Source organism: Carassius gibelio, chromosome A20 (assembly GCF_023724105.1).
Source record: "Carassius gibelio isolate Cgi1373 ecotype wild population from Czech Republic chromosome A20, carGib1.2-hapl.c, whole genome shotgun sequence".
In the NCBI taxonomy this organism is placed as follows: domain Eukaryota; kingdom Metazoa; phylum Chordata; class Actinopteri; order Cypriniformes; family Cyprinidae; genus Carassius; species Carassius gibelio.
Genome location: NC_068390.1, coordinates 27,589,853 through 27,600,683, shown reverse-complemented (window position 1 = coordinate 27,600,683; position 10,831 = coordinate 27,589,853). Strand labels below are relative to the sequence as shown.

The 10,831-nt window shown below is 38.8% G+C and overlaps 1 protein-coding gene across 1 annotated transcript; it reads right to left on the bottom strand.

Annotated features, from left to right (window-relative positions):
* LOC127938813 (interferon regulatory factor 4) lies at window positions 1-10,089 on the bottom strand. The gene is made up of 8 exons (XM_052535703.1): window positions 9,799-10,089; window positions 9,278-9,464; window positions 6,595-6,680; window positions 6,366-6,471; window positions 6,094-6,201; window positions 4,419-4,742; window positions 3,285-3,391; window positions 1-3,204 (listed from the first exon to the last, which is right to left on the bottom strand). The coding sequence occupies exons 1-8, from the start codon at window positions 9,970-9,972 to the stop codon at window positions 3,031-3,033; spliced, it is 1,266 nt and encodes a 421-aa protein (XP_052391663.1). The 5' UTR covers window positions 9,973-10,089; the 3' UTR covers window positions 1-3,030.
* Between the last annotated feature and the right edge of the window lie 742 nt (window positions 10,090-10,831).

Sequence of the window (10,831 nt, the reverse complement as noted above, 5' to 3'; positions counted from 1 at the left end):
TTTCATTGATTGAATATCATTTAATGCAAATATTAACAGGAAGCACATTTTTGTCAACATTAGTTATTTTTTTACAGCATTTATTAACCTTTGTTAGAAATACAATTGTTCTATTTTATTTAAATGGTAGATCCAGTTTATTATTGTGCAATATATGTGGATATTTTATTCCAAACATAAAAACAAATACATTCATTTTAAAAATATTTGGTCCCTGAGATGTTGTTGAATAACAGTTTTACAGCATAAACACTTATGCATTTAGCAGGCACTTTATTCAAAAGCGACTTACAGTGCATTCTGGCTATATATATTTTTTTATTATTATTTATTAGCAGTATTATCCCTGGGAATTGAACCCACAACCTTTTGCGCCGCAGGAGTCACAGGAACACACAGTACAAGCAGAGAAAGTAAAATATAAATCACAAAAATATAAAAGTTATTAACCAGACAGCCATCAAAAAATATTTCTTAATTTTTGAAAATGTATATATATTTTTATATAACATTATATATATATATATATATATATATATATATATATATATATATATATATATATATATATATATAAACCCAGTACTGTGCAAAAGTAGGCCACTAGAATTTTCACCAACAAAAATGGTTTTAAGTCAGTTATTTCTGTTTTGCTGTAGTTTGTCAGTAGGAAATATCAGTTTACATTTCCAAACATTATTTTTGCCATTAAATGTAATAATCCAGTGATTTTTCTTTGCACAGAGTCTGACAGCAGCCAGTGCTCCACACAGAGATCTGATCTGATCACCATCAGTCTATGTGAAATAACATGAAGAAACAGAACAAACTGAGACAGAATCAATCCAGAAGAACTGTGCCAATGTCTCCAAGACACTCCAAGAAAACTGCAGAGATACCTGAAAAACAGTGCACAAGTGCAGCTAGGACGAAAGCTTTTTTAACGCATACATGTGCGTCTCAACAAATTAGAATGTTGTGGAAAAAGTTCACTTATTTCAGCAATTCAACTCCATTGTGAAACTTGTGTATTAAATAAATTCAATGCACACAGACTTAAGTAGTTTAAAGTCTTTAGTTCTTTTAATTGGGATAATTTTGGCTCACATTTAACAAAAACCCACCAGTTCACTATCTCAACAAATTAGAATATGGTGACATGCTAAACACGTGCAAAGGTTTCCTGAACCTTCAAAATGGTCTTAGTTTGGTTCACTAGGCTACACAATCATGAGGAAGACTGCTGATCTGACAGTTGTCCAGAAGACAATCATTGACACCCTTCACAAGGAGGGTAAGCCAAAAATATTAATTGCGAAAGAAGCTGGCTGTTCACAGAGTGCTGTATCCAAGCATGTTAACAGAAAGTTGACAGGAAGGAAAAAGTGTGGAAGAAAAAGATGCACAACCAACCGAGCGAATCACAGCCATATGAGGATTGTCAAGCAAAATCAGTTCAAGAATTTAAGTGAACTTCACAAGGAATGGACTGAGGCTGGGGTCAAGGGGTCAAGAGCCATCACACACAGAAACCAAGGTCCTAGAGTCTGGAGGAAGGGTGGAGAAGCTCATAGCACAAGTTATTTGAAGTCCAGTGTTAAGTTTCTACAGTCTGTGATGATTTGGGGTTCAATGTCATCTGCTGGTGCTGGTCCATTGTGTTTTTTGAAAACCAAAGTCACTGCACCCGTTTACCAAGAAATCTTCATCCACCATCTTCATCTACCACTTCATGCTTCCTTCTGCTGACCGGCTTTTAAAAGATGCTGATTTCATTTTCCAGCAGGATTTGGCACTTGCCCACACTGACAAAAGCACCAAAAGTTGGTTAAATGACAATGGTGTTGGTGCGCTTGACTGGCCAGCAAACTCACCACACCTGAACCCCAGAGAGAATCTATGGGCTATTGTCAAGAAGAGGAAGATGAGAAACAAGAGACCAAGCAATGCAGATGAGCTGAAGGCCACTGTCAAAGAAACCTGTGCTTCCAGACCTCCTCAGCAGTGCCACAAACTGATCACCTCCATGCCACGCCGAATTGAGACAGTAATTAAAGCAAAAGAAGCCCCTACCAAGTATTGAGTACATGTACAGTAAATGAACATACTGTACTTTCCAGAAGGCCAACAATTCACTAAAAAAAAATGTTTTTATTGGTCTTATGAAGTATTAGAATTTGTTGAGATTGTGAATTGGTTGGTTTTTGTTAAATATGAGCCTAAACCATCATAATGAAAAGAACCAAAGACTTAAACTACTTCAGTCTGTGTGCACTGAATTTATTTAATACACAAGATGAATTACTGAATTTAATTAACTTTTCCAACATATTCACATTTTTTGAGATGCACCTGTAGTGTGGTCCCACCAAATGTTGATTTAATTTAGTTAAGTTTATAGAAGTTAATTAATAAAATATATCTATGGCATTATTTTTGACGGCATCCTCACTTTACAGCATTTTTACACAAATGCCTAAAACTTTTAACTGTCCTGTATCTTTGCAGGTTTCTTGAAGTGTCTTGGAGACATTGGCACAGTTCTTCTGGATTGATTCTGTCTCAGTTTGTTCTGTTTCTTCATGTTATTTCACACAGACTGATGGTGATCAGATCAGATCTCTGTGTGGAGCACTGGCTGCTGTCAGACTCTGTGCAAACAAAAATCTCATTATATTTAATGGCAAAAATAATGTTTGGAAATGTAAACTGATATTTCCTACTGACACACTACAGAAAAACATAGAAATAACTGACTTAAAACCATTTTTTGTTGGCTTTTGCTTTTGCACAGTACTGTATTTATATAATAAATATTTTATATTTAGATTTATAATTTATATTTTTTTATTTAATGTATATATACTGTATATATGACTACATTAAAATGGAAAAAAGAATTGTGTGTGTGTGTGTATATATATATATATATATATATATATATATATATATATATATATATTTGTTTTCCTTTTTTAATAAAAAAATAAAAAATTGGTGTCTTAATAATGTGTTGTAACTCTTTTGGGGTCACTCTTGTATGAAGTTTCCGTGCGTCTGGTGTCCGCTGATGACAGGATTCTCTTGGTGGGCGGGGTAAACCTGCTCAGGGGTCAGAGGACAAAGTTCATGGGTGCTCCTCGTGTAGTTCACACCGCCCTGCTGGAGGAGGAGAAGCAGCTGACGGACGAACAGTGGCTCCACCTGTAGGACAGGAGAAGGGACAGCCGTGTGTAGTCATGTGGAGGCGTGACAGAGCAGATGGAGAGGTCAAAGGTCATTACCTGGACCGTCAGGGGTCTGTTGTCAACGGAGGGGTCACAGCACTCAAAAAACAGCTGCACGTGGAAACGCGGAGGAGGACGAGCGTGCAGGAAATAACCCTGGAGCTCTGCAGGAATTAATGCATATAAACTTAAAGGGTTAATAAAGCCGAAAGTAAAGATTCGTCATCATGTACTCACCCTTATGTTGTTCCAAACACTTTAGACTTATATATATATTTGTAATGAAACTTGAGATTTCTGTTCCTCCATTGACAGTCTATGCAATTTTCACCTGTGTTGCCAAGTTCTCGGTTTTAATTCGCAAAATTGGGTTACTTTTTTGTTGTTACCACACACACGTTGCTTTTTAGTCTGCAGGTTTTTGGTGGTGATCTCCAACCCTTGGAATGCTATTTTGACAGAGCAGAAAACGGGGGAGAAAATGCAACCGGGCTAATTTTGATTTTGATTGACAGATCTGGCAACCCATACTTCTGAGGTTTCAAAAAGTTCATAAAGAGATCGTAAAACTAATCCATATGAATTTAGCAGTTTAGTCCAAATTTTCTGAAGAGACTAAATGATGTGCAGATTTAATTTAGCCTTTCATTCAGATATTTATATTGAGCAGAGAACCTGAACAGAACCTCTTTGGTTCTTACAGAAGCTTAAACATGCTGCGTAACACACTAGAATGAACCTCATTGGTTCTCACACATCAAGCAAGCATGCTTGAGCTTCCATTTCCCATATCTGATGTGTGTGTTGATTAATGTTAACTTGTGAATAAAGTTTAAAAATCGCTTTATGAACTTTTTGTTTAGCACCAAAGTGGTAGTCCGGGTTGCCAGGTCTGCAAAACAAAATCACCCCATCTATTCAAAACTAGCCGTATTGCGTTTTTTTACTCTGTGGAAATGGCATTCCAATGGGTGGGAGATTGCTTTAAAATCTGGACTAAAAAACAACACCTGACAACAGTAGAGGGATAGGTTTCATTAAAAATATCTTAATTTGTGTTCTGAAGACGAACGAGTCTAAGTCTTAGAGGTTTGGAAGAATGTGAGTAAAAGAAAACCATTTTGGCGTGAACTATCTTTTAACTATTAAATATATAAAAATGCCGTTTAGTAGTTGTTGAGCCGTTCTAACCTGTCAGAAAGAGTTGTGTGTCCAGTAGTTTGCTGGTCTGCTCTCGCTCTAGTTTGCAGAGTTTGGTGCTCAGGTTAGCGTGCGTCCCGTCGCAGTAGACCCTGGACTGACAGAAGCGTCGGGCGTACAGTCCATCGGGCATCATCCAGAGCAGGACGCCCCCCTCCAGCGCTCCTCTCTCAACCTGAGGGAGAGGAACCAGCTCCGGGCCGCTGTAGGTCCAGTTATCGTCATGTGGAGCCAGTCGACAGCCCTCGGCGCTCACCACGGTGACGTCCGTGACCAGAGTTTCACCGCTGAACACCATCACCTGCAGACGGGCGTCTGGAACGGGTCAGAGATGCTGGTGAGTTTCTAGACAGTTGCTAGGTGGTTGCCAAGATGTTCTAAATAGTTACTGAGTCATTTATATGTAGTTTATATGTAGGCAGTTGCTAAGATGTTCCAAGTGTTTACTGGAGCATTTTAAGGTAGTTCTAGTATTATGTCCTACATAGTAACTTTGGCCTTTGTAAGTAGTTGCTTGGCATTTTAGGTTGTTGCAGGGCAGTTGCTAGGCATTTTAAGTTGTTACTAGGCTGTTTCTAGGCATTTTAGGTTGTTGCTAGGCTATTGCTAGGCATTTTAGGTTGTTGATAGGCTGTTGCTTATCATTTTAGGTTGTTGCTAGGCTGTTGCTTAGCATTTTAGGTTGTTGCTAGGCAGTTGCTAGGCATTTTAGGTTGTTGCTAGGCAGTTGCTAGGCATTTTAGGTTGTTGCTAGGCTGTTGCTTGGCATTTTAGGTTGTTGCTAGGCATTTTAGGTTGTTGCTAGGCTGTTGCTAGGCATTTTTCATGGTGTTGCTAGGCAGTTGCTAGGCATTTTAGGTTTTTGCTAGGCATTTTAGGTTGTTGATAGGCTATTGCTAGGCATTTTAGGTTGTTGATAGGCTGTTGCTTAGCATTTTAGGTTGTTGCTAGGCTGCTGCATGGCATTTTAGGTTGTTGCCAGGTAGTTGCTTGGCATTTTAGGTTGTTGCTAGGCAGTTGTTAGGCATTTTAGGTTGTTGCTAGGCTGTTGCTAGGCATTTTAGATTGTTGCTAGGCAGTTGCTAGGCATTTTAGGTTGTTGCTAGGCAGTTGCTAGGCATTTAAGGTTGTTGCTAGGCTGTTGCTTAGCATTTTAGTTTGTTGCTAGGCAGTTGCTAAGGTAGTTCTAGTACTATGTCCTACATAGTAACTTTGGTCTAAGATGTTCTGCATAGTTACTGGGGCCTTTGTAGGTAGTTGTTATGATGTTGCTAGGCTGTTGCTAGGCTGTTGCTTGGTGGTTGATAAAATATTCTAAGTAGTTCCTGTGGCATTTGTAGGTAGTTGCTAGATTGCTATGATGTCTAAGTAGATAGGCTGTTGCTAGGTGGTTCACAATATGTTTTAATTTTACTGGGGTATATTGTTGTTGCTAGGCAGTTGCTAAGATGTTCTAAGTGGTTACTAGGGCATTTGTAAGTAGTTGCTAGGCAAGTGAGTTAAGAAGTTGGTAACAGGTATTGTTAGACAGTTGTTCTAAGGTGTTTACTAGGTTTTTTGTCAAGGTGCTTTCTTTGAGTGGTTGCCTGCTGTTGATTGTTATGTGCTAAGATATTCTGAATGGTTACCAGGGTGTTGCTAGGAAGGTTATTAATTGTATGTGCACCTGACAGTGCCAGGGCCTCGGCTGATCTCATGCTGGCATCCAGGGAGAACGGTGAGGGAGGCGAGTCGAACGTGTTACAGCTGTAGAAAGAGCCACTTATCTGGTACCCTGCACACACACACACACACACACAGAGAGACACACACACACACACACACAGAGAGAGAGACACACATACACACACACACACAGAGACACACACACACACAATCTTTACTATAAATGACTCAATTTATTTTGTAAATTGAAACAGAGAGAGAGAGAATAAATACCGGTGTCCCAGCGTGAGTTCTGGCTAAAGTGGACATCGGACAGTGAGTTCTGCTCACACAGGAAGTCCCTCCAGTTCCTGTCAGCAGCAGACAGGAAGTTACACACCTGTACAGGGAGACGGACACACAAACAGATTTCCACCTTAACTGTTTCATTATCATGGACAGATATTACGTTAGAGTTCAATTTAGTGGTGAATTACAGTAAGCTTGATTAAAATAGTGTTACCTGACCCTCCACGGGTTCATATGAAGGATAAAACGGGTAGTTGTGGTGACCCACGCTTGTGGAAACTTTTTCATATGATTTTGGTGCTGAAATGAAGGAGAAATGAATTGCTATTTAAATGTAAATTAATATATATATACAATTTTAAAACAGAATCACAGAGTTGGAAAAAGGATCACCCCTCCTAAAAATGATTTGTAAACTCAATCAGATGCAAAGGACAAAAAAAAAAAAAAAATTCAAAGGCTTTACCGATGCCTAGTGAAGTCTATTATTCAGAAATGAAAGGTAAAACACAAACGCTCCCTGGATCAGAACATCACTCCAAACTGATGAAAGAGCCGGAGGAAACTGATCAGAGAGACGGTCGAGAGACCTACAGCGACTCTGAAGCAGTGAGTGGTCCTTGTCCACATCTAAAAACATCACAGATTGAGTTATTTAGCCTCAACAGCAAACAATGTGTCTGGAGTACATCTAATCCAGCTCAGCATCCAGATAACAGCGTTCCTGCAGTAAAGAACGAGGTGTTACTGTCCTGTTATACAGTGTTTCTCTGCAGCAGCGACTGGAGCACTTCTCAGACAGAAGCACAAGTCAATAAAAGACCTGGAGCACACAGCAGAACTGAGCTCACACAGGTTAAAGGAGAAAAGCTGAATGTCCCTGCATGTCCTCGACAGAGTCCAGACCTGAAGACCGCAGTCTAAAACACTGTCCATCAGACCAAACTGAGCTGAACTGAGCTGAACTGAACTGAACTGAACTTAACTGAGCTGAGCCGAGCCGAACTGAACTGAACTGAGCCGAACCAAACTGAACTGAACTGAGCTGAACTGAGCTGAACCAAACTGAACTGAACTGAACTGAGCCAAACCAAACTGAACTGAACTAAACTGAGCCAAACCAAACTGAACTGAACCGAACTGAACTGAGCCAAACCGAACTGAACTGAGCTGAACTGAGCCGAACCAAACCGAATTGAGCTGAACTGAACTGAGCCGAACCAAACTGAACTGAACCGAACTGAACTGAGCCAAACCGAACTGAACTGAACTGAACTGAACAGAACTGAACTAAACTGAACTGGACTGAGCCGAACCGAGCCGAACTGAACTGAGCTGAACTGAACTGAACTGAACTGAACTGAACTGAGCTGAACTGAGCCGAACCAAACCGAATTGAGCTGAACTGAGCCAAACCAAACCGAATTGAGCTGAACTGAACTGAACTGAAAAGAACTGAACTAAACTGAACTGGACTGAGCCGAACCGAGCCGAACTGAACTGAACTGAACTGAACTGAACTGAGCTGAGCTGAACTGAGCCGAACCAAACCGAATTGAGCTGAACTGAGCCAAACCAAACCGAATTGAGCTGAACTGAACTGAACCGAACAGAAATGAACCAAACCAAACCGTACCGAACTGAGCTGAACTGAACTGAACTGAACTGAACTGAACTGAACTGAACTGAACAGAACTGAACTAAACTGAACTGGACTGAGCCGAACAGAGCCGAACTGAACTGAGCTGAACTGAACTGAACTGAACTGAACTGAACTGAACTGAACTGAACTGAGCTGAACTGAGCCGAACCAAACCGAATTGAGCTGAACTGAGCCAAACCAAACCGAATTGAGCTGAACTGAACTGAACTGAACAGAACTGAACTAAACTGAACTGGACTGAGCCGAACCGAGCCGAGCCGAACTGAACTGAACTGAGCTGAACTGAACTGAACTGAACTGAACTGAGCTGAACTGAGCCGAACCAAACCGAATTGAGCTGAACTGAGCCAAACCAAACCGAATTGAGCTGAACTGAACTGAACCGAACAGAAATGAACCAAACCAAACCAAACCGTACCGAACTGAGCTGAACTGAACTGAACTGAAATGAACCGAACTGAACTGAACTGAACCGAACCGAACCGAACCGAACCGAACTGGAGCAGTTCTGCAAAGAAGAGATAACTGCAAAGTTACTAGAGACAAACCCCAACAGACTGAAGACTGAAGTTAAAGCAGAAGCTACTTCAACAAAACACTCATCTTTTTTCCAACTCAGTGATTCTGCTTTTTTTTGACATGTTAGTGTTCTATCTTTCACTTGATGTAGTAAATACAGCTGATAAAACAAAAACAGTCTTTATTTCAGGCCCCAGAGCTACAAAATGGGTTATTTTAAAGGAGACTGATTCTTTTCTAAACCCACTGTATGTTTGTGTATATATATATGTGTGTGTGTGTGTGTTTATAATTTTAATTATTAATGTATTATAATCTATCTATTAATTAATAAATAAATATAAACAAATGTATATTTAACATATAATTAAATATAATTTAATATAATTTGTTAATATAATTTGTATTTAATTAAAAATAATATTTCTATATACTAATTTCTCTGTTGATAAATTAAGTTGAATAAATACACAGTTATCTATATAGTCTATGTAATTTTTTATTACTATACATAAATGTATATTTAATCAATTATTTAATATATTACACTATACATACAATATATACACCTTTTGAAATGAGTTGGTATTTAATTTTTTTTTTTTTTATTATTTATAAATTGCATTGAATACATTTTTCAGTCATGCAATATCTGCATTATAAATAATTTCCGTTTTTAAATGTTAGCTCTATTTATGTGTATGAGTGTGATCACCTCTTTTGGTTCCCTCGGGAATAACGCGGTACACTTTGAACGGTTCCGACACGTCCAGCTGGCTCCGGCCCACGAGCTCCTCGAAGTCGCTGCTCTTGTTCAAGGCGCACCTGAGCCGGGTTTTCCAGGTGGGAGGATCCGGTTTATCAATTCCCTCGCGATACTTGCCCTTAAACAGAGCCCAGGCCTGATCCAAGAAACCAGACATCATTAACATAATTTATGCGGAACGGATCTCATTTGCATATGAATGAACAGCAGCGCTGAAAGTGTTTGCACAACTGAAAATATCAGAATGCCAGTGCATTATAAAATTAACGGATATATAAACTATTGCAAATAAATAAATCAATGTACAAACACACTTTACAATCAAAATAGTTCATTCATACAGTTTGAAATGATCAAACAATTATCGTGACTAATATACATTTTATTTTATTTTTTGCATGTAAATGCAATTCATTATTTTTGTGTATTAATATTGATTTTTAAGTTAGTTTTAAATGCACCTGTATTACCTTGAAGAGCGCGGCGTCCTCGTCTCGGTTGTAGTCCTGCTTCCCTGCGTGTTTCCACGGGATGCGGAACACGGTCCGCTCCCGGTCCTCCCAAACTAAACCGGGGTATTTCCCGGTGTCCACCTGCTCGATCAGCCACTGACGCAACTTCCCGTTCCCGGTGCTTCCCGACATCCTCAGTTTGACAAATCAAGGCTTGGGAATATCGTTTAACAGAGCAATGATGCAAATAACAGGAGCTCTGGAGACGCATGTGTCTTCAGCAGAAGCTGCCGAGGATTTGGTTTTGATAACTCATGAGGTTCAGTTTTCAGATCAGATTTTTCATAATTATTTGCCTTTTTATGGGAGGAGCAACAGATGCGAAGCTCAAAGTCATGAAAGTTCTTCAACATATACACACGCGCGCGCACGCACACACACACTCAAAGACGCACGCGCGCGCACACACTAAAACACACACAAACACACGCACACTTATACTTAGTCTTCTGTTGCTCACAAATTACTTTTCTTAAAATTATATAACTATTAAACACTGTAACAAATATTGTTTTTAAGTTAAAACTGATTAATGGAGAACATTTTACAAGAAAATAAAACTTCCACATTTGATTCAGTGTGTTACTTGACATCTCTTTTTATTTACTGGCATTTTCTGAGTGAAAAGTGTTTCTGCACCAAATTTCTTTCAGTTTTACCAAACATTTCTGCATTATTAAAAGTCAAATTTTATGTAGTTTGATGCCATTATCAAGAGATTCATTTGAAGGATAAAACAAGCTTGTGGAAAAGTTTTCATTAATATTTAGAAATAAGTAGTCATTTCATTTATGAAATTTTATGGTTTTACATTCATATATACTTACATCTATATAATAAATGTTGATGCATACATACATACAAATATATATATATAATTTCTACACTTTTGTGTCTGTGCCCCAGTCCTTAAAGTTTTTGCATTATTAAAAGTCAAATAAAATGTATTTCCTCCAATAGCTATGTGTCACTATCAGGACTTTTTGTTGTT

Bases quoted from the DNA above. Each gene is read 5' to 3' on its own strand.
- LOC127938813 (XM_052535703.1), bottom strand. From the start codon at position 9,972: ATGTCGGGAAGCACCGGGAACGGGAAGTTGCGTCAGTGGCTGATCGAG. The intron at 6,202-6,365 runs GTATTTATTCTC...GTGTGTGTGCAG, and splicing joins GAACTCACGCTGGGACACCG to GGTACCAGATAAGTGGCTCT. The intron at 3,392-4,418 runs GTTAGAACGGCT...TAATTCCTGCAG, and splicing joins CACACAACTCTTTCTGACAG to AGCTCCAGGGTTATTTCCTG.